This window comes from Buteo buteo, chromosome 20, assembly GCF_964188355.1.
Source record: "Buteo buteo chromosome 20, bButBut1.hap1.1, whole genome shotgun sequence".
NCBI lineage: Eukaryota > Metazoa > Chordata > Aves > Accipitriformes > Accipitridae > Buteo > Buteo buteo.
The window spans coordinates 10,528,044-10,551,212 of record NC_134190.1 but is presented as its reverse complement, the minus strand read 5'-3'; the positions used below and the strand labels follow the sequence as shown (position 1 = coordinate 10,551,212).

The 23,169-nt window shown below is 53.5% G+C and overlaps 1 protein-coding gene across 4 annotated transcripts; it reads right to left on the bottom strand.

Moving 5' to 3' along the window:
- Positions 1-1,100: 1,100 nt before the first annotated feature.
- On the bottom strand, positions 1,101-22,048 carry TFAP2A (transcription factor AP-2 alpha). 4 transcript variants are annotated; one of them, XM_075052251.1, is made up of 8 exons: positions 18,478-18,637; positions 13,714-13,771; positions 13,337-13,612; positions 10,318-10,369; positions 8,236-8,467; positions 7,200-7,318; positions 4,755-4,896; positions 1,102-3,186 (listed from the first exon to the last, which is right to left on the bottom strand). In XM_075052251.1, the coding sequence occupies exons 1-8, from the start codon at positions 18,489-18,491 to the stop codon at positions 2,898-2,900; spliced, it is 1,182 nt and encodes a 393-aa protein (XP_074908352.1). In that variant the 5' UTR covers positions 18,492-18,637; the 3' UTR covers positions 1,102-2,897. The 4 variants fall into 4 exon arrangements, with proteins under 4 accessions (XP_074908350.1, XP_074908349.1, XP_074908351.1 ...); XM_075052249.1 differs by lacking the exon at positions 18,478-18,637 and adding an exon at positions 21,855-22,048 and having other exon boundaries at positions 1,101-3,186; positions 13,337-13,771; XM_075052248.1 differs by having other exon boundaries at positions 1,101-3,186; positions 13,337-13,771; positions 18,478-18,528.
- Positions 22,049-23,169: the final 1,121 nt, after the last annotated feature.

The window sequence follows — 23,169 nt, the reverse complement described above, 5'->3', positions numbered from 1 at the left end:
CAAAAGATCCACTTTCAATTTATAGGAAAAAAATATTCACCATTTTTATAAACTGGCTGGCTCTCGAAAATAGAATTTAGACTCCACCAACTCTCTTTCTGCTTGGCAAGATTGATTTTACACTGCCTTCCATAAGTAGATTACCAAAGCAAAATGAAACATCTTGGGCTTTATCTAATGCTTTGCTTCACCAGCCCTACCAAACGTCAAAATATATGAGCAAATGTTAATTCTCTTTGCAGCTTTATTGTAAACACCTCCCTCTTAACCTCCTCAATTTCTGCCTGAACAAAAAGGGGGGAAAGGAGAGGGAGGGAGGGGGAGAGAGAGAGAGAGAGACTCAGGGAGGGAAGGAAAGAGAAAGAGAGAAAAATCAGCCATCACCACCAAAATATCATCAGCACTTAAAGGAGACCATCTCTTTAAAATGCCTTTACATTCGAAACTGCATTAGCCTCCCTTCCTATGATATAATATAATCCAGCCTGATCCTGACTTCACCTACCCCCTGGGCCAAAGAAAACAGATTCAAAGTCTGAATTCTCACGTTTTTACAGCCCATCTTCAAGACGCACACTCCATTATTTTTTTTTAAGCAAACTTCCCTGTTTTACAACTGGTTTCCACAAGAAGCAACTCAAGATAAAAATTTCAGTCCCTTATAAACTGACACAACTGTCTCAAAATGTCAATCTGTGCATTCCACTAAAACACGAACCATCAATCAGAAATAATCTGTCTCCTGCAAGATTTCACTAAAGTTCACAACCGTGAGATGATTTTGTTGGCATCGACTATGGAGCTTTTCTTTTTTCTTGAGGGGGAGGGAGCGCCCGGCTCTGATTCACCAGTATATAATTTTTTTCATAGCACCTAATTTTCGGTATTTGCTCGGTAATGATTCTTTTTAAAACATCGTTCTCAAGATAATGTTTTTTTTTAATCTCCGCTCTCCGTTAGGACAACTACAGGTACAAAATTTTATAGGCTTATAATTCTGCATGCTATATATAAACATAAATAAAAACCTAGAGGTCAACATAAATAAAATAAAACTTTATTTTTTAAATAAAATTATGTTTTGGTTAAAGAAAAGATAGTGTGTCATTTTGTTAGTAGTACAGACAATTTTTTATCCAAAAGAATACATTGTGCTTTATTGTGTCATTTGTCTGAATACAGACTCAGTGGAATATCTAAATGATACCCTGCTCTGAACTCCAAGTTGAAAGTAAGTTTTTATTATACTTGAGGGAAACAATGGGTTCAGCTGCTTATTGCAAGGAGCAATTGTCAAGGGAGAGTTAAACTCAATTACTGTAACCATACTGAATAAAAAATACTGCCAAGAACAAAAATACGCCTGGGTAAAGACAGCCACTGAATAAAAAAATCGACATAAAGCGTATCAAATATTTATTTATCTGGGCAACAAAGGACTATGATACATTGATAGGCATGGAAACTACTGCCGGCACAACTCAATACAATACAACTATAACTGCTTCCAATATGGCCAGTGGAAATACAGGATACCAGGTGGTCCCGAATGTTTGAAGTTCTTTGGAAAAAAAAAAAAAAAAAAAGACAAAAAGGAGAAAAAGAAAAACAAAAGAAAGGGAGAAAGAAAAAAAAGAGGGGGGAAAAAAGGAAAGAAAAGCTGAATCTTGTTTTAAAAGACAATATTAATTTATTGCTCTGATGGTGCTTTCGGGAGAAGGACAGTGGATGAAAATATCTTCTTCTTTCATTTTCCACAACACATAAGGGTTGTAAAACCACTAACATGTTTAAAAACCTTGCCAGGGTCCAACATCACTTTATTTTATCTTCAATGAGAAACTAAATGTCATACTAATTATATATAAAAATTCATGGTTTTTTATTTGTTCAGCTGCTTCATTGTCGCCTTTAACATGCTACAACAGGGCTAAAAATGATGAATCCCAGAGAAAAACCCCCAAAAAACCTCTGATATCTAAATAAGTACCATGAACCACATGATGAACTAAGAGGGGAAGATTTAAAACCCACTAAACAAGAGGTAAACGAGATCACCAGATAAATAAAAAAAGGCTTAAAACAGACTCACCATATTTACAATTCCCATTAAATTACACATAAATAAATATATACATACATGAACACTGATTCCCTTATATAATAACCGTGAATCGTGTTGCAATAGAAAGTTCAAGTTGGTCGCTTTACCTTGGACAGGAAAAAGTTCTACAACTGAAGATATGACATGGAACTGCTTGTGTTTTGTGTTCAAGTTTATTCACAATACTGATAAAATGTCATCAGTCCTTTTTGCCTTTTGTTTGTTTGCCGTTGCTGTTGTAATTTTTTCGCTTTTTTTTCATTTTTAATATGGCTACAATCTTAACTGAAGTTTATGTAAGGGAAGGTGGTGATTCAGTCCGGTGAAGCTCATAGAATTTTTTAAGTATTATTTATTTCTTTTTGGTTTTTTTTTAAATTTTTTTATATATTTTTAGAAAAAAAGTCCTTTTCTTTTTTTGTTTTGTTTTTGTTTTTTTTTTCCTCCTTTTGTTTTATTTAAAAAAAAGTTCACAAACTCAAGACAGAACTTTTTTTCTTTGCTGGCTCCGTCCCCCTGTTCTGTTCTCTTAGGCTCCAAACTGGGGTAAAACGATGGTGGCAGCGGGGAGAGGGGGGGGAAGTTAAGAGGGAGCAAATGGAAATGTGGATGCTGGGAAGGGGTGTGGGGAGAGGGCAGAGCTGTCCTGCAGAGTCAGAGAACAGGATTGGCAGAAGGACGCTCATTCTGTTGCTGTAGCCTGGGGTGCTGGGTGCAGGGGAGAGGGAGGAGGGAGATGAATGGATCGATGGGCCACGAGGGGGAAGGGAGAGGAGTTGGGGGGGGGGGATCCTCACTTTCGGTGCTTCTCCTCTTTGTCGCCGCTTTTGGTGCTGTTGTCTGTGTGGCTGTTGGGATTGTTGCTGAGGTACATTTTGTCCATGGCCTTGAGCGCCTCGGTGAGATAGTTCTGCAGGGCGGTGACGGCAGCGCACACTGCCGGGCTCCCGAAGCCGTGCGAGATGAGGTTGAAGTGGGTCAGGCAGCTCTGGATGCCCGGCTCCAAAATGGGGTTGGGCCGCGAGTTCCCCAGGGGAGATCGGTCCTGAGCCAGCAGGTCGGTGAACTCTTTACAGATCTGTCTGTAGCACAAATGGAGCAGAGAGACAGAGGGAGGGAGGCAGGGAGGGAGGGGAAGAGAGAGGGGGAGAAATGAACCATCACTGGCGGCAGCAAAGCCTGTGTGCATGCTCCCTGCTAGATTACACAAGCCCCTGGATCAAGGGGGCTGCTGCCCCTGAGCGCACACGCGCTCTCTCGCCTCCCCCTCTCCTCTCGACACATCCTTCCCCCTAATTCTCAACACTTGCCCGGCATGCACAAACCTCTTCCCTCCGCCTTGCGTGCACACACGACTGCGCGCACGCATCACGCCCCGGCCAACACGCAGACAAATAACAGGCACACAGATACACACGCCTCCCGTCTACCCCCGCCGATCTCCGTGTCGCAGCCCCCCACACCCTCCCCACAAATACACGTCCCTGCCCAGCTGGGTTTTGGAGCAGACACGCAGTTTAAAGTTCCCCAGCAAGGCGGAAGGGAATAGATGGGGTGTGATATCCAAAGGGAGGTTCGGGGATTTATCCGCGTCTTGGAAGACGCTTTTTTGTGGAACCGGAGAGAGGCACGGGCCTCTTCCTTCACAAGGCTAAAATACGCCCGTGTGTCGGGAAGAAAGAGCGAGGGCAGAGAGGGGAATCGAGGCTTTAAATTAGGGTATTCGGAAACATTTATGTATGTACATCTATATCTCCAAATCCAAAGGGACCTTCCCACAGAGGGGAAGGCTGACGCTAACTGGGGTCTGGAAATTTCCTTCCAAGGAGGTGGGAAGAGAGGATACGAGGGCACGGTGCAGAAGTTAGCTTATATCATCCACTCGCTGCACAAATGGTTGGGGAAATAACACACCTTATAGCAAGAGAGCTCAGAGGCGTGTTGAAACAGTTTGTATTCTAAAACCCACGTTAATGTCTTCCAGCCATAAAGCGGCTCCCATCTTCTGCCTGCGCCCTCTGGCACTGTGCCCTTTGGTGACACCTCCATTGGTAATTAAGGGCTACTAAACAGCCCTTTTAATTTCCACCAAACATATCAAAACAATCATTTTCTTTTCACGCACCACCTGGAAGTCTAGGCAGCCCCACCAATGATAAACTCCGCTAGCATTTTAACTGCGTACAGATTGTCATTTAAAATATATTTTTAATATCCCTATATTCACTAAGTAACAGAGCTGCTTAGGCAGAAAGAACCATTGCCGATTTTAATGAACTGAAATCAGTTTAATGTGCCAGTTTTATTTTACTGTCAATGGGAAGCCTTCCCCTTCTACCTAAATTGATAAGCTAAGTGAAAAGGCCTGGAAAATGTTTTGCTCTGAAGAATCACTGCTTTTTCTTTAACTAAACATACACCCGCAATTTTCATGACTCGCTCTCAAGGTAATCTGCACAAACTGACTTGATGGAAACCAAGCTGGGTTACAGAGTTCTCCTATAGCAGGAGGGCAAATACACCCCCTCACAATTTGCAAAACCATCAGCCACTGGCTATGTGGTAAACGCTCACAAATAAAAGCCCCAAACCCGGGTTTGTCGCCCTCCCCTCACTTCTGAGCAACATGCCAGAAAGGTAAATGTCTTACTTTGTAGCTAGAAGCATGTTTTTTCTTGTGACTTGCTCGTTTGGATCGGAATGTTGTCGGTTGAGAAATTCAGCTACTGCTTTGGCAGGAAATTCTGTCTCACAAACGTACCCAAAATCTCTAGCGAGATGTACTGCTTCTCCTGAAAAGGGAGGCAGAGGTGGGGATGGGGGGGGGGGGGAACACACAGCTCATCAGTACACATCGCACAGAGGCAAAAATCCATTAGAAAAAAGAGCACTACATTCTACTTGGGCTTTTCTTCTAAAAGGCTTGGACTTATTTTCTTTGAAAAAGGTAGGGTAAGAAATGCTAATCACATCTTATCTTGCAGGAGTTTTCTTTGCTTCAGTCGAGGGCAATGCAAATGTGTATTTTCATGACAATCGTTACAAGTGAAATCTCGCATAAGAATTTTTTAAAGTTTACACTGACTAACAGATACTTTTAGACAGGCAGGCTCCATCCACCTAGAATGTGTGCTTAGATTTACATATCCATACCTATACACTGCCATTTACGTACATTTCATTCACAGCTATTTACTCTGGAAATGTTTGTTTGCCTCAGCCACATCTCTATATTCTTTTGCAATGCATCAATGATTAATATTGATCATAATTACTCCTAGAGCTCTTCTAAATAAAATGCATTAAACAGCTAAGTGTTTAAAATTTAACTTGATCGCATATAATTATATGTTCACCCCCAAACGATTAACCATGAGAATTTTAGGGTCATTCCACCGAGTCTGTCTGTTTTGTTGATTTTCAAATCTTTGGTTTTAATTTCCTGAACCAGTTGGTTTTTACTGCAGGGCTTCCTGCCATTAGCTCTAGCTCCGGAAGAACGCATGCGCCAATTAGAGCTTCAAAGCCTCAGTCCAGTGAGCTTGTTTCCATAAAATGGAGCGGATCATAAACAATAACAGTACTCTAGAAACTGCCTCATCGCTACAGGACTCAAAGACCCGGCAATGTTTATACTATCATCCCCCCAAAATTAGCCACCATCGCGAGTTATCTGGAGATCCGGCCTCCGGTTTTGTTTTTTTTTTTAAAAATCATTCTTTTAAAGCCATTGTATGTGAAAGCCAAACAGAACAATAGATTACCATAAAACCTTCTCCATATTCATTAACATCACAAATAATGTTAAGCGTCTACCAAATCTAGACTTTTTACAAGTTTTCCCCTCGTGATTTTTTACTACAGCGTGTCGATGCAATTGCAAAGCCTTTTCAAAAACACGAAGACGCAGTAATTTTCATGCAGTATAAATACAGTGCAGCCACTAATCCTGATGTTTAAAAAAAATGACGCTTGGCATTGCGCAGCGCTTCTTTCCCCGACCCTTTGAACATGAAACATTTCTCACAGAATGCGAAGCAACGACAAAACAAAGCAACAAATTCCCTCCTACACAACCAAACTTAAGCTAAACCTGTGCAGTCCGGGCTGAGCTTAAAAGCGCTTTACAGACTGAACCGGTCTAAAATGCAGTCAAACCCGTAAGTGAGGGGAAAGGAGGAGGATCTATTTACTGGCCTTGGGCTTAGTTTGTGCCAGTGTGACACAGCAACTGCTTCAAAACTAAATGACTGCAAACTCTTGAGCTTCCCGCCTCCTGGTTCTGACAACACAGGGCGTCCCAAGGTGTTAAAAGTAAGTCGCACCTTTTCTGGCCAGAGCAAAATAGAGGAGAACGATATAGCCAAGGGAACACGTGTTCTGAAAATGAGAACCAAAAGGGAGTGGGGGGTGGTGGTGGTGCAACTTTGAGGCTTTCAGGACACCATTAATTCATGGCTGAGGTCAAGGATTCCCAAATTAATTCAGGAAGTAATGGTCACGCATTTCTCAAATGCAGATGTCAGAAAACTTAAATGATTTACTGTTACGTGGCTGCGGGCTGGGAGGGAGAACAAACTTAAAGTAGCTGCAGTTTCTGACAATTAAAATTGCTTGGTTGTCCACCTGTGGCAGAAGGACGGCAGTGAAGCATTAGAGGCTCTGCTCCCCGTACCTTCCAACTTGACACTCAGGGGTCTCTTAGGGGCTGAGCCCCCATTCACAGGGATCCTTCCCATGCTGCTCCCAATGAGATCCGCTTACTCTAGGGAGGGATTACTCACTTGAACAAGGGAGCAAGATGGGGCCCTGAAAACATCTAGCTCAGAGACTTAAAAGCAAATGAATGGTAGAATGCAATGCTGAGTCTGCAGGACTCACAGGAGCCAGTTTCAGGTTAAAAAATAAAGCAAAGGCACACAATTAACATTTTTTTTTCTGAGGCACAGAAAATAACACCCTTCCAATTTCCAACAAGCAGCAATGACTCCGGGGGAAAAAAACCAAAACAACACAACACCAAGTCTTCTCCCGTTAAGCAAAAGCAACAGGCACATTTTCCAAACGAGCCCTCCCGGCTCTTTGAGTCACTTACCCTCCACGAGCGACGTGAGCAAAGTAACGTTAGCAGCTTTACGCCTCCCGGCTGGCAGGTTTAATCCTATTTTGTCCAGTTTCTCCCTCAGAGATCTCCCTCCGTTTTTCGACTTCGCCCTGCTCCGCACAGAAAGGAATTAAGAAACGGGGCTGGCCAGGGGGCACCTGCTCCCACCCACGGATCACCCCCCCGTGGAGGGGAGTAAAGGGCTTGGGGTGAGTGGGACGTGGTTGGGGGGGGGGGCTGAAGAGGCAGCGTTGCTGAAAGCTGAGTCTCGGGCCTAGGGATGGGGCTTTGGATGGCGCCATGCCTAGGGAACGGGGGCCCTCACTGAGGCCCGGATCAGCCCCCAGGGCCGGCGGGGAGCCCTGGGCCCGTCTGGACCCCCGAGGCAGCCACCTGAGCTGCCACGGACCCCAGGGGCAGCTTCTCCCCACAGCCCCCCCGGGGGCAGCGGCGCAGGCGTTACGGAAGGAGGCCGATTCGTAAGGTCGGCAGCCCCCCGTTACCGCCACGGAGCATCGCCTCCCTCACGCTAATCCCTCCGCGGCCCATCTGCGGCTTTTACACCAGAGCCTGGACCGAGCCGGGCCGTGGAGGAGGTGGGAGCTGGTTTAATTAATCCTGGATTGTTATTCCCTACCCGGGCGCTGCGTAATTGCCTGGGTGAGGTCACAGGGCCGCGGGCGGCAGGGTGGGTGCGTGTGTGTGTGTGTGTGGGGGGGGTTTCCCCGCCGTGACGGGACGGCGCGGCCGTGACACACACACACACACACACATCGCCCTCAGCCCAGTCACGGAGGGGAAGGGGGGCGCACAAGGCCGCGCGTTGCCATGGCTACAGCCCGCCACCGCCGCCTCACAGCGCTGCCCCGGCGGCCGCGCGTGCCCCGACCCCTAGCGGCGGGCGCCGCGCGCGCCCGCCCCCCCTCGCGTGGGCTCCCGTCCTCCTCCTCCTCCTCCTTCTTCCCTCCCTCCCTCCCGGCCCGGCCCGGCGGCAGCGGGCGTTATCGGGCGCCATCCCGCCCCTCACCTCCGGAGCACTCCGCCCAGCAGGGAGGCGTTGAGGCACTCGGGCGGCGAGAGGCGTCTCTGCACTTCCGCCACCGTGACCTTGTACTTGGAGGTGGAGCTGAGCAGCGAGAGGCGGCCCGGCACCGAGCAGAAGACCTCGTTGGGGTTCACCACCCCGCCGAAGAGCGTGTCCTTGTTGATGGGGATGGAGGAGACGGCGTTGTTGTTAGACTTGGAGAGGGACACGGGGCCTGCAGGGAGGGAGGAGCAGGGAGGTGAGGGTGAGGAGCGGGCGGGGAGGGGGTGATGGGGGGGGGGGGGGGAAGGCCGCCGGAGGGCAACCCGAAGCCGCTCGCCGCGGCCAGCCCCGGCCCCGCACCGCCTACGGGGCAGGAGGGGGGCAGCGGGGGTTGGGGGGAGTGGTGGGGGGGTGGGGGCAGCCCTCCGCTCGCCGGGGGGGGGGGGGGGAGAGCAGGGAGAGAGCGGGACAACCCTCGACCCGCAGCGACGGCATGAAAACAGAACCCGGCGGCCACCCGCCCTGCCCTGCCCGTCGGGGGGTGGGGGGTGGGGGGGGCAGATGGCTGTCGGTTAAAGCACGTCAGTACCGGCCGTCTTGGACGGAGGGGGGGGGGGGGCAGGCGGTGCCCGGGGGAGCGACAGCACCGGTGGGCCGGGCCTCAGCACCGCGCTCCGGTACCGGCACCGGCTTCCCCCCCCCCCCCCCTCCATTCCGCCGCCTCCCCAGCGCACAACTTTTAACGTGGGAAAACGGTAACGCGGCAAGGAGCCGGCAGGCGTCCGCACCGCCGGTACTCGGCGCCGGTCGCTCCCCAAAATACAGCCCGGGCCCTCCCGCGGGCGGTTTTCCCCGCCGTGCCGCCGGTCGGGTCCCGGTGGCCGGGTCCGGCACAGGGCGGGTGGTCGCCTTTCCCTTCCTTCGTCCTCCGCCCCGAGCCCGCCGGTCTTGGCGGGCGCAGCCCAAGCGAGCGGGGGGCTCCCTCGGTTTTGGATAGATCGCTTGTGACATTAATAGCTCTGGGAAGGCTAATAGATACAACAGGAGTTAAACGAACTCTTGAGATTACTAATAAAAGAGCCAATTATCATGTCGACTTGGAAAGAGCATCTCTTAAGATTTATCCCTTGCACATCTAATTTGACGTGACAAAGGCTTTACAGACGGGGGGGGGGGGGGTGAAACTTGGAGCTCGCTGGCTGTGCAACCGTTAGGGTTAGAGAGGAGAGCGGCTCTGCTCGGCACCTTGCACCGGCCGGGGTAGCCAGATTCCCGGCGGCTGCACAGCCGTGGCACCCCTCGGAGCAGGCAGGAGCTAGCTACGCCTTCAGCCCCCGACAGCAGGCGTTCCTCCCAAAAGCAGCTCCCTACAGGGGATCCGAACGCAAACCAGTCGCTTTCCACCGCGCACCTCCTTTGCAAACCGCCCCGTGCCACCTTTCCCAATCCTTCGCTCGTCCGAAGGAAGACGGGAAAAGAAAATCGAGCGTAAACGCGCCATAAATATTTTGCACCGTTTGGGGACCAGCTTCCAAGCCATTCGATTCCAAGTGGAGCAAAGCACACAAAGCCAACGAAAACCAAACCGCCCTGACCGACAGACATCAGTTTCCAGAAACTCGCCCTTTGCTCTCCGACAGCCCACCTCATCACCACCGTCATTTAAATAAGAAAACCCGAAGAAGGAGGAACAACGTTTTCTCTTTCACAGCCCAGTTTACCAACAACGATTAAACCCCGCCGCTCAGCCAGATGCATGGGGCAAACCATGAAACCGAATTGTTCGCTAATGCACTAAATTACCGGCTCGGATTTTCTAGATCATCTGCTAACATTTTACCTCGTTAACGACAACAATAATTAAAATACCCGGCAAACGTGGCCATTTAAGAGGGCGGATTTCAACCCGCATCGCCCGTTTTCTTTCTCAGCCTCCAACCTTTTGGCCACCAGTACGTGCCAGAGGAAGGAGCCCGGGGCCGGGGGGGTGGGGGTGAGGGGGGGGGAGGCCGGGTAAGTCGTCCCTGCGAGCAGTCCCCAGCCTGTGACGACATGTTTGGTATGCGCAAGGAAACGGCTTACCTTTCTTAATTACAGTTTGGTCTGGGATGTTAATACCGGGGTCTTCTACGTGCTGCAACAAAAGGAACAGGCAGGGATGTAAATGTACAACCACAACAAAAGGCAGGGAGGGCCGGGGTGGGATGGGGGTGCGGGAGAAGTTGTGTCCCCCCCCCTCCCCAGGCACGGTGCGGGGAGGGAAACAACAGATCCAGCGGGGGAGACGGGCTTTAGGGGGGGGGGGGAATTTCCTTTATCGGGAGGAATCCTGCTTCCCTCCCCGCTCTTCCCCCGTTCCCCAAGAAATAGTAAAAAAAAAAATAAAAAATCACCCCCACACGCCCGGGGCTTGCCCGGCCGAGCCCCACACCCGGAGCGGCCCCCAGCTTCTCTGCGGGCTCCCTCCTCTTCCCTCCCCGGGAAACAGCCCCGGCCCGGCCCTTCCCCGCCGCTGCTCCCGCTCCCGCGCCCGCGGGGGGGAAAGCACAAAGGAGCGGGGACCGGTGCGGTGCCGGGGAGGGGGGGGGAGGTGGCCCACGCACCCCACGCGGCCCCGGGCTCCCCCACTATTGTCCCCTCGCAGGTTCCGCGGTGGCGGCTACAGCTGGGGTTCGCGCGGCGGAGTCACGACGTGATTAGAAAGTCAAATGAAATCATGTTTTCTAATTCCAAAAACTGACAGGCAATATAATGTCTGGCTGTGTTTACAAATTAACACCAGTGCTGCTGAGATAGAAGATTTCGCAATCGTTACAAAACCCAGGCATTACCATTTAAAAAACTATTACTTCCTTCTCTAGTCTTTGTCCAACAATAATACTGATTCTAACATTTTCCATTCTGTCTTGGATTTATGCTCCTGTTAATTGTGCCTGATCTCAATGATTCCGGGTGGATGGTACTAAGTTGCTTTATTACAGGTTTTATTATACTCAATGCTCTCATTTGTAACTTGCCTAAAGTGCTTCTGGATTTAAGTATAATTAAATTGAGAAATGTTCAGAAATGACTACTGCTGCAGTTCTTGTGTTTTAACTATATGGGGAAATATGATCCCTTTATGCATGCACCCTAAACCCATAAAGTAAATGTAGTGTGGCATAATACTTTTATTTGTGTTATTTCTACACATATTCCATACAGGGAGGACTGTTAAGTTTAAAATCCCACAGAGATATTTATGATTAAATAATTTTCACCGTCTACTTGATTTTCTTAAATATTCAGCGGTCGTTTTTATTAAAGGTTAACTGTTGCAGCAACGGAAAAATTCAAAAACGACCTTTTCCCGACCCAGATTTCTGCAAAGGATTTTTTTTTTTTTTTTTGCATAACTAGATAAAATACTCTTAAAAGATACACCCTCTTATTTTTATGCTTTCCTTCATGCAGCCTGCTGATTCAGTTTTACAGAGAGAAGGAAAAAAAAAATTGGCTGGGCTGGTTTAAGGATTTAAACCAGATGGCATTTGGTTTTCACGAAGTATAGCAATGCTATTAATTCATAGATCTGCAGAGGAGGCTTCCCGAATCAGCCCACTGCCACGGTGCACAATTGAGGAGAGGGAGAATTCAAGAGAACATTTCAGGTCATGTTCCTCCTACAGCAATCAGGGGCTTGCAGTCAACAAATTAGTTTATTCTTACTATTGCCTCCATGTTATTTTATATCAAGATTAAAGAATCGACCTGCTTTTAACGGATCCAAATTGCTTACTAAATCCTCCACTTTGGGAAACGTATGCGTTTATTGCAAAACTGCTAAACATAACCAGCAATTTTCTGTGGCTAATTTAGCCAGATGAGGGCTGTAATAAATTCACTATTTTCCCCGAGTATAATTTACAAAAGATTTCAAAATGACCCCCAAAAATAGGTAAGTTCATCTGAACATTATCCTTGCAACACGAAACTGTACTCATTAAACTGTCAGCGAATATATTGTTGTAATATTTGATCCTGTAATTTGGGATGGCATTTCAGCAAAAATCACATCCAGATACCACAGTTCCCTCCTCCTCTTTCCTCCTGCAAGTCGAGCAGCTTCAGCCCCTCAGCATGAGCTCTGTGGGCTTTAATAAATTTATTGCCATGTTCTAATTCCATTTTCGGGGAGAAACTCAGAAAGATGAACTTTGATCACAACCTATCACATTGCATAAGGCCACTTTCCTAACCGAACAATAGCCCCGGCTTGCTTTGTAAATAGCCCGTGCGCTAATGTCATGCTTAATTAGGAATCATTTTTTAATCCGTATTTATCGATAACAGAATTAGGTTCCCCAAATAATGCACCCTCCAATAGGCTCCCAACATTTAATTTAATAGAGGGTGTAGCAGGTCTGCCTCGAATTTGATAACCTATAGCTAATGATTTATGAGGTCATCCCTTTGCAACGAAAAGAAGGCGGCAGCGTTTTAGTATACCTCTTTGCTGATTTGTCAATTAATTCCTTTAGAGAAGAGGATCTGCCCGTACCCTCTTACAACTTTGGATGTCGTTATCCCGCATGCCAATTCTGTAATCACGGGAAACCGATTTTTCCTTCTTAGGCCACTTTCACCCACTTTTTTTTTTTTTTTTTTTCCTTCCCCCTTTACGTTTGCCTGGGAGGACATTTAATGAGATCTCGCGTTTCAGACTCGTGTTTTTCCCAAGGCAGTGAGAAATCCCCAAATGCACGGCCCTGTGGTGATATTATATATTCTTCCAATCGTAACAGCTTATTGTCATTGAGGAGGAAAGATATTGTTAACGATGACAGTAATTTGATTTATTTATATTTTAGCGGGCACGTTAGCGGGGAGGCGTCGCGCAGGGATGAGCCGAGAGAACCTATTGTTCTAGGTGGGGGCTTCGCCTTTCTTCGGGGGGGGGGGTGTCTCATCTTCCCTCCCCCTTTTTTTTGGGGGGTGGGGGCGGGGGTGGGGTGGGGGGGTCCCCCTCCCTCCCCCCCGAAGTTCAGCTCCCGCGGGGAGGGGGAAAGAGGGGAGAGCGGGCCCCGGAGGTGGGACGGGGGGGGGGGGGCTCTTTGCTTACCGGCACGTCCTCGATGGCGTGGGGGATGGAGTGGAGGGGCAGGTCGGCCAGCCCCGAGCCCAGCCCGTGGGGGGCGTGCAGCAGGTCGTCGTGCCGCCGGTAGTCCCTGCGTGGGTCGAGCCCCGAAAGCTGGTGGGGTAAACCCCGGTGCGTGTGGAGTAACCCAGTCTCCTGGCTCTGCCTCTGTCCCGGCCATCCTGGGTGTTGGGGTTGCGGCTGGGCATGGAGGGGGTTGAGGCTGTAGGGGTCGTTCACGTGGGAGTAGGGGTCCTGAGACTGGGGGTAGATGGGTTGGTAAGGGGGGGGGAAGTAGGGGGGCTGGAAGTCGGCGTTGGGGGTGTGGGAGAGCGGCGGGGCGCTGGTGTAGGGAGACTGACCCACGGTCCCCAACTGGGGTAGCCGGGCTGTCCCGTTGCTGGTACTGTCGTGGCGCTCCTGAGGTTGGGGAAGGGGGGGGGGGGCGGGGGGGGGGAGGGAGGGAGGAGGGGGAGGGGGAAGGAGGGGGAAAAAAGAAAAACAAAGATAAAATCAAACTGTTTCTCCTCAAAATCGGCTTGCGAATTTCACCTATCTGGGCAAAGATGGGCAATTCGTCCGCTCCGAGGCGGAGAAGAGCAGATCTGGGGGTTTCTCTGCCTCCGATTTCCCTTCGCGCACAATTAAGAGGCAGTCTCGCTTTTTAAACAATAATAATAATAATAACGGCAATAATGATAACAGCAACGGCAATAATTATAACAGGACTGCTTATAATAATTAATAAAACATTGCGGCGATACAGCGTGGATTCCCAACAGATCGCGCCCCGGCATTTCAGGAGCGGGTATTTCCCACAAATAAAAAGAATAATTCATAAACGGGCATTATTAAAATAATAATTCTACCACGACCCCAAATCCCCCCACCGGCCCTGGCCAGAACCGAGCCAAATACTGTCGCCGGGATTACCGATAACGCATCCCAAGAAAACCCTGGAAAATCCAAGCCCACTGCCATTTTGTTACCAGAAGACGCCGAAATAGGCTCAAAACAAACCGCTCCGTTCCCCCCGCGAGTTTTACAAATGTTTCGGGGCGAAGGCACCGCCACCGTCCCCCACCTCCGGGGAGAACCCACCCGGTGCCCGGCCGAGCTCCCCGCTCGCCGGCGGGCGATTTCGGAGCGGAGGGGGCAGCGGCGGCCCGGGCACCGGGGAAGCGGAGGAATTCGCCGGGCATCCGGGGAGGAGAGCCGGGCAACCGACGGGCGAGAGGCACCGAAATGCGCCCGGGCGTTTCGGTACGGTTCTGCCGGCTTCCCGCAGCCGGGCAAGAAGAGCCCACAGGTATGTCCGGGGAAAAAGGCATGGCCTCCACGCAGGAGGAGGATTTAAGGGAAAGAGCCACGATCCCGAAAAAAGGGAAACGAGAAAGCTGAAAATATCCCGTTTGCAGGTGGCAAAGGGAGGAAATCGAAGCGGTAAGGTCCAAGCAAAGCCTTTTGCCGTTCGCTCGAAGCAGACAAAAAAAAAGGGGGGGGGCAGAAAAAAGAAAGAGAAGGGGGGGGGGAGGTAACCCACGGAATTTATAAAAATGAAGGAAAGGAAAAAAAGCCCTCTCCGGAAAGCTGGGTGCGAAACCCCGACCGCCACCGCCACCGCCGACAACAATAGCAACACCCAGCACACACCAGACCCCCTCCGAGAGAAACGGGAAGCAACTCACCATAGCCGAAAAACTGTGTACTAACATCTGCGAAGAGTCGGGGGTTACAAGTCAAGGTAGAAAAAAAAAAAAAAAAAGAAAAAAAAAAAAAAAAAGAAGGCAGAGGAAAGGGACCGGCGGAGCGCGCAGCCCCCGGCGGAGCCCCGCGGGTGCGGGCGCGGCGCGGGCGCGGAGGGAGCGCGGCCGGAGCCCGGCGCTAGGCGCGGGCGGCGGGACCGGGGCGCCGGGGCTGCTCCTGCACCGCGGGCGCGCCACTATAATCCATCAGAACTTGCACCGATCTCTGCTGCCCTTCATCGGGTGTTGCCAAGGCGAGCTCTCTATCCTGGCGTGGTGTGAGGAGTCAAAGTTGGTTGCTTTTTTTTTTTTTTTTTTGCCTCTTTTTTTTTTGTTTTGCGCTTTTTTTTTTTTTTGCCTTTTTTTGGTTTTGTTTTTAGCGTGTGTATGTTTGTTTCTTAATCCTTTTTTTTTTCCTCTGTCTCTTTCTTTCTTTTTCTCCTTTGACTTAGCTGCTGCTTCACTTGAGCTCCTAATAACAGATCTGCTGCCTTCCTGGAGACTCCTAATAGCAGATATTCATGACTATTAATATTACACGAACACTTAATAAGGGAAGAATGGCTGGAAATCGAGCGTGAAGCGAGAAGGCAACTCAAGGCAGAGCCTGTTCTAAATGACGTCCATTGAATGAAGAATCAGTGTATCTAATCAGAGATGGGGGAGAGGGAGAGAGAGACAAAAAGGGAGAGAGAGGGAGCGGGAGAGAGAGAGAGGGGGGACATGCTGCTGCGTCTGACGAATCACAGGAAAGGGGCAACATTTTAAAAGGTTGCAGGGCATGCAAAAGTGAAAGAGAAAGAGATCCGGAGAGAGGGAGAGGGTGGGAGCCGGGAGGGGGGTGCGGAGGGAGGCGGGGGGGGGGGGGAAGTGTAGGGGGGGGAGACGGGCAGAAGGAGAGAGGGGAGGGGGCGCGGGATCCCCCCTTCCTCCCCTTCCCTTCGCTTCCCTTCCCCTCCCTCCCCCCCCCCCCCCGCCGCCGCCTCCCCCAGCCCCCAGCCCCGCGGTCCTTCGCGGGCGCACCTCGGGCTGCGGCTGCTGCGCGTAGCCGGCCTCAAAGCCCAGGGAGGAGAAGAGCGGCTGCTGGCTCCCCGCTTGGCTCTTGCCGCCCTCGGCCCCGCCGCCGCCGCCTTTGCGCGGGGTGGGCTCCGCGGGGCCGCCCGCCGCCGCCGCCGCCGCCCCGTCCATGCCTCGACGGCGCCCCGCCGAGGGGCTCCCCGCGCCGCTGCCCCCGCGGCGGCCGCCGAGCCGGCTCGCCTCCGTGCCCGGCGTCCCGGAAACCGGCTGGGAAAGTTTTTTTTTGGGTGTCTCCCCTTTTGGGTGTCAGCCCTCCTCCTCCTCCTCCTCCTCCTCCGGTTCGAGCCCAGCGCCGAGGTCGGCGGGCGCCCGGGGCGGCGGCGGCGGCGGGGGGGGTTGGGGGGGGGGCTGGGGAGCCCAAGGAGCATCCGCCGGGCTCCCCGCGGCCCCCCTCTCGGAGGATCCGGGAAAAGACGGGGGGAAAAGGCAGGAGGCGGCGAGGCGGGGAAGGAAGGAGGGCGGGAGGGACGCGGGGTGGGGGGGGGGCAGAGGGAGCCGGGAAAAGAGGCAAGGCGAGCGCTTCTCCCGGCCCAGACAAGCCGGGGCTCCGGCGCAACCCGTCGGACTGGCTGTGCAACTCCCAAACAACTCCCTCAGACAGGCACGGCACGGCTCGGCTCGGCTCCGCTCGCCGCCGCTGCCCCGCCGCAGCCTCCGCGCCGCCGGTGCCCGGCCCCGCGCTCCGCCCGCCCGCTCCCGGCCCCCCCGGGCGCTGAGCGCGGCTTGCCGGGCTTTTATTCCGCTTTTTTTTTTTTTTTGTTCCTTTTTCTTTTCAAGGCAGGTCCTATCCCCGTCAGGGTACAGCCACCCTCTTTTCCATCCTCTCTACGAGTCACCTCGCATCCGCTCCCGAGGAAAACACGGAGAGCCAACCGTACAGGCACGCAGGAAAGCCGGCGGGCTCCGGCGGAGCGGCCGCTGCCTCCCTCCGTGTTTGGTAGCACCTCGGTGCAAAGTCCCATTAGCGTAAGGCAACAAAAGCCATTTGCGATGAAATCCACACGCTCGCACGTGTGCGCACTTGGAACACCGATCCCGGGGGGAGGGAGGGGGAGAGACACGCTTTCCTCCCGAAATCCAGCCGAGGAATATATATATATTATTTTTTTCCGGCTTAAAAAAAAAAAAAAAATTAACCGCCCCGACACCTCATTCCTAGAAACCAAGCATCCGCCAGCGAGTGGATCTAAGAGCTCAGCTCCCGCACCGGGAGACAGCTTTATCCCAAACTCCTCCATCCGGGACTAAACCACCAAATCGTTTAGTCGGCGGTGAGTCTGGCGAGTCCTCGGTCCCTTTCCTAAGCATCGCCCAAAGCAGCGGCAGGGTCGGCTGGGAGAGTGCCCTCCCCACCCCCCCACCGCCCCAGACATGCATGTCGGCAAGGCTCCGCCGAGGCTGGGGGGACCTTCCCGCGTGGGTCACGACCAAATAACTGCGTTCATTTGCCAAGTGGAGTCCTTTATTGCGCGGTTGAAACGCACTGCACAGGCAACTTTTGCGAAACGGGTGACAATAGTATTCGTTGGTTTGAGACTAGGCATGGGTCCTGGGCATCGCTCTTCTTTTTCCTCTTCTCCTCCTTTTTGTCAGATTAAAAGACACTCGCCTCTTTCTAAAAATATGGATGCACACGCAGACACCGAGAGAGATGCGCGCATACGATCTGTGCTGAACGGCTCCAAAACCAGATTAGGCGGATTCTGATTTTTTTTCAAGCGGTTAAAATGTTATTGCTCAAAGCCGTGGGAGTGTGGCCCTGAAAATTAGGAGTCTGGCGGAACACCGCTCCCAAACCCGTGATTTCACTTCGGCAGCTGACCCCTGCAAATTTGTGCAGCGCGGTATAATCAACCCGCAGCTACACCGAAAAGGCTGAATTTAAGCGTCGGTCCTGAGCCAATTTATTGGGATGCCTCGGGTACCTGGTGTGTAAGAATAATTCTCTTCCCTTTGTCTCTTTGCCCTTTCATTCATTCATTCATTCAGCCGTCCATTCATCCAGCCGTATGGATGAGTGTAGCATCCTACAGAGCCTTATCTACGGAGGATCTACCTATAGACCAGGCCTGCTGCTGGATCCTGTTTGCCTTTCCTCACACACTTCCGACAAAGCCGGCTTTCCACAAGCCCCGAAGTTCCTGGGGAAGGACCCCAGCCCCTCTCCAGCTGCAGGACCGCAAGGAAGCCTGGCGAAGGAGCAGAAGTTTTCCTAAACGAAATTGAGAGACGGAGGGATGCTGCAGGGCTCCCGCTCGCAGCTGCGGGGCCGGGGCTCTTGCCCCGGCCGGGGGAAGCGCTTACCTCACATTCCTCATACTTGATATTATCCGTCAGTTTCCAAAGCATTTTCATGGATTGGCGTGAGAGAAAGAGAGAGAGAGAGAGGATTTGGTTCTCCCTGCCTTTCCCTACGGCGGCGGCGGCGCCGGGCGGCGTGGGGAGCGGGGCTGGCGGAGGCTGTGCAGCGCTCCCGTCCGCGCTCGGAGATCTCCCTCTAATGGTGGAAACTTTTCCCTTTTCCAGCTCTTTACCCACCGCCTAATCGCCTCATTAGCATATCAACAACAGCCCAATTGCTCGCCAGCACAACAACCTGCAGCGATGGACACAGGTAGAAAGGACCCAGGAGCAAAAAGAACAAAAAAAAAAAAAAAAGAAGAGGAGGGGAAAAAAAAAAAAAGAAGAAGGCTTTCTCTAACCCGCCGAGCTCCGGTGCGGGGGGGTACCGGGGGGGGGGGGCAGCGGGCCCTGCCTGCCTGCGGGCGGGCGAGCGGGGCTCGCCGGCAGCCTCTCCCCCCGCGCCTCTGCCTGCCAGCGGGGAGGAAAGTGGCCAGCTAAATCAAAGAGGCGACCGTCCCTTCATCAGCAGAGAGTTTGGGGCTAGCCATGAAGCCATCCCCTATTTTGGGTTTGGGTTTTTTTTTTTCCCTTTTTTATTTTTTTCCACGGGGTTTAAAGAAACCAAAGCGAGGAGAAACGAGACTCGGGTCTTGCTCTAACGAGGTTATTGTCTGCGGAGGCTTCTGTTGCCCTCTGGATTTGATTTGATCTTTCTGGTGGATATTTGAAAAGCTTCTTTCTTTTGCAAACTATTTTGTTCCTCTCGGCTCTGTTGGCTATTGGTCTTCAAAAAAAAATAAAAAATACCAACACAAAAAAACAACCCAAACAAACCCAACATAACCTCCCAGATAGAAGTGGGCGAGCGGTAATGTGAATGCAGCAGGAGCCAAAAAGTCTTTTGCAAGCACTTGAGCGAAGGGACAAAACAATGACCATAATAAAACTTTGGTACTTTCTTAGGTGGAGCGCTTCGTTTGCTTAACAATGTGCCGCTGAGCGAGCGCTCAGCCTGCCCTCCTGGGGGGCTGCTTTTCCACCCTTCCCTTCTTTTATTCCCCCGGGTGCCCAGGCACCGAAAGGCGTCCTTTTTCCCCGATTTTTTCTCTTTTTTTTTTGCTCCCACCGATCCCGCGCCGCTCCTAACGGCGAGGCACCCTCCTCTCCGTGGGGCCGGCGTGTCGGGCCTGGCGTGGGTCCCCACGCCTGCCGGCCCCCCCCCCCCGAGCCGGGCATCCCCGCGGGGGGAGAGCTGCCCTGCCGCTCCCCAAAACTTCCCTCTGCCAACCGCAAAACCTGCCCTGTCGGCCTGGGAGACCCTCCCGAGGGCAACTCTCGACGTCGGGGGAAAATTTACTGCCTCCAGGAGCAAACGGCCCTTCCACTCGGTGGGGGACCCGCAGTGGGCTCTCGGGGCTGTGGGGGGGACCCGGCACACGCGTCCCCACGCCAGGAAGGGCAGCAAAGCCACCAGGCTCCCGGGCCTGCTCCTTCACACACACACACACATCTATATCCCCAAAACGGATTTTTTTTTTTTCTTTCCCCTTCCCCCCTCCTCCACCCCCCGATGCTCTTTTTCACCAGCGCTTTTGTCTGCAAGTGGCAGGAGAGTAAATTGTTGTTTTTACTCCCATTGAGGTTCAAATGGAGCTGGCAGATTAAGCCTAGTTAATGCCCCCGGGGGGGGGGGCGAGATGAGAAAAAGAGGAGGGGAGGAGGGTAACAAAGGGGCCCACCGTCCCTTAGAGCCGTCCTGGCGGAGCCGGGCCGGCCGGGAGAGCCTCCCACCCGGGACAGCCTCCCACCCGCGGCCGCCCAGGACTCCCGTGGGCCAAAGGCCCGGCCCTTGTCCCTCCTCTCCCCCGGGCCCGGGCCGGCTGGGGTTGCAGGGACAAGAGGGGAGGGGGTGGTTTTCCCCAGGAGACCCTCACGGGGCAGCGGGAGGCGGCTCTTGCGCGTCCGCGGAGGGTCCGCCCGGCCCGGCCCGGCCCCTCCGGCCAGGAACGGCGGGGGGGGAGGGGGGGGGGGTCGGAGCGCCGGGGAGCAGGAACAAGGAGGACCGGGGTGTAAGGAAAAGTCGGGAATAGATTTCAAGGCAGATAGCCCGTAAGTGCGATTACATAACAGTTGACTTCAGTGCAAAAAAAATAATTTTAAAAATCCTCTTTTGATCGCTTCTCCGCACCGACCTGATAAAAAGACGCCAGTTCTAACCGTAAAAATGATTAAAAAGATACTTTTGTTTACTGCATTTTCTTCCCCCCATTTTTTTTTTTCCAGACGATTTACTACTACGGAAAAAAAAAAAAAAAAAAGGAAAAAAAATTGAATAAGGCAGTCCGGAGAAAGACTTAGTCGAAAGATTTGAAAAGTTGGGAGCAGAAAAAGAAGCTAGGCTCCCGTCTTGAACTGGACTGTCCTGAAAAAAAAAACAAAAAACAACAAAAAACCCAAAACACCAAACAAACAAAAAACCCAACTCGTTCTCGGTAATAAAAGCCCGGGTGTTTGAACAGGACTGTTCGTCTTCCCTTTCATTAGCCGGCAAACCGCGGCGATCCGGCCCGAGCGGGCGGACAGCAGGGCGCTGCAGGGATTTCCAAGTGTCTCCCGGTTTGGGAGCCGCCGTAACTCCACACGTGTCGGCTCGCCCGTGGCGCGGGTGGGTCCCCCCGGGTCCGCGGGGCTGGGCGAGGCCCCGGCCGGCCGCGTTTTTCCCCGCCTGGCCGCTTTCGCCGGTGGGTGCCGCTTCTCCCTTCAGCTCATCCCCGCGGGAGGGCTTTCCACGGGCGCTCCCGGCGCGTCTGCTGCCGGCCGGGACCCGGCAGCGTTATTTTTTTTTTCCACGGGACGGCCTCGGGTGGGAGCTCACAGCCGCCTTTCCACCCCCCCCCCCCCGCGGCCCGTCCCCGAAGCGCGGAGGGCCCACGCCGCGCGGTCCCGGGCCCTGCCCCGCGTGGGGGGCCCGGCGCCCTCCGGGGGCAGCCCCGGGGCTCCGCGGCAGGACGGCCTCCACCAGCCCCGGGCTGACGGACGGCAGGCGGGCACAGGGCCGCCCTTCTCCGGCCCACGCTGCCGGACGGCTCACCCCCGGGCCGGGACACCCCCGGCGGCGGAGCAGCCCTCTCCCCTCCCGGCCCCGACCCCGCTCTCTACCTGTTGCGGCCGGGGGGCAGCTCCCAGCACGGGGAGCCGCAAAATCAACCCCAGCGCCAGGTTTGCCCCCCTCTCCCCCCTCCCGGCCCATCACCTTTCCCACTCCAGCCCTACCTCCCGTCCCAAAATAACAATACCCCCTTCCTCCCCCCTAACCCAGGGCAGGAGGGTCGCCTTACCTGCCAGTCCCCCATTTTGGCAAGGATAGACATCCTGGCTGCGGGCTCCGGATCCCCGGGTCCCTGCTGGTCATGGACTAAGCGAGGGCAAAGCCACCCGCCCGGGATGCCTGTGGGTAAATCCTCCCCTTACCTGCGCCGGGACTCTCTCACCTGGCCATAAAGAACTGGGTGCTCCCTGCCCGCGCCTGCGCGCTGCCTCCGCGCTGCCTGCGCGCTGCCCCCCGCCACCCGCACTCCCACGGCGCCCCAGCCCGGCCCCGCCGTCTGTGTGTCCCCCACCCCACGGGGCTGCCACCGTCGCCGAGCCCCCGGGGAGCCTCCCGGGCATGATGCAGCCGCCCGTTTCGCTGCCCCCCCCCCCCCCGCCCCCGACGCCGAGTGGGGGGCAGCTCTGCCCACCCGGGTGCCTGCGGCCGGGGGTGGGGACGGGCGAGACCCCCCCCCCCCATCCTCACCTCCCCCCGGGGTGGGGGGCCCGTAGGTTTCCTCGGGGGCGAGTTGCCAGCGAGTGCGTGCTCGTAGCGGCGATAATAATAGTAGTAGCAATAATAATTGCTAATAATAGCAGCAGCAGCCCAAAAAGACAAAGCACCGGGGGGGGGGGGGGGGCTGACCTAGCCCAAGTGGGTATCGGAGGTGCTGCAAGTGGCCGGGGGAGTCCAGGGGGAAACAAGGGCCCCCTCCTCAAGTGCAGACGGTCTTCCCAGCCCGTGGTACGTGGGGCGAGTGGCAGCGGCCGGGGGGATGCGGCACCCGGGGTGGCAGCACCCGGCGGGCCGGGGTCTGGGCTGTGCGGGGCGAGGGATGCTGCGGTCCCCCGGGGGAAGCCGGCCAGCGACAGTCCGTAGCCCTTGGACCTCTCGGTGTCCGCCCCCTTTTGTCCCCCCAGCGTGGCTTTTTTTTTTTTTTTCCCCTCGGGGATCCAAGTGCCGAAGTGCCCTGGAAAGTTGCCAGGGCGCAGCGCAGCTCTGATTTCACACCCCGAAAAAGAAGGAGCACGGCCCCTGCCTCATCTCCAGGGGCTGGGCACGGGGGGGGGGGGGGGAAGCATTGCTCCAGCTCCAGGATTTTGGGGGAGGGATGCAATGAATTTCCACTTTGCGGTTGCACAGCAAGCCCTTTGCATTTCAGAGACGGGGGAACGTGGCATCGTGTCCCAGCTGTGGGTCACTTTGAGGCTCCCTAAAAGCCGGGCTGTGTTACCCCCCGCTTATGATGCTGTGCTGGGTCGGGTCCTGGGGTCCCGGGCTGGTCTCAGCCTCCAGCAAAGGGAAGGGCAACGCACCCCCTTGCCCCAACGCTAAGAGCCTGG

Bases quoted from the DNA above. Each gene is read 5' to 3' on its own strand.
- TFAP2A (XM_075052248.1), bottom strand. From the start codon at position 18,528: ATGAAAATGCTTTGGAAACTGACGGATAATATCAAGTATGAGGAATGT. The intron at 10,370-13,336 runs GTAAGCAAAGAG...CTTTTGTTGCAG, and splicing joins ACGCCATCGAGGACGTGCCG to CACGTAGAAGACCCCGGTAT. The intron at 8,468-10,317 runs GTAAGCCGTTTC...CCCTCCCTGCAG, and splicing joins CCAAACTGTAATTAAGAAAG to GCCCCGTGTCCCTCTCCAAG.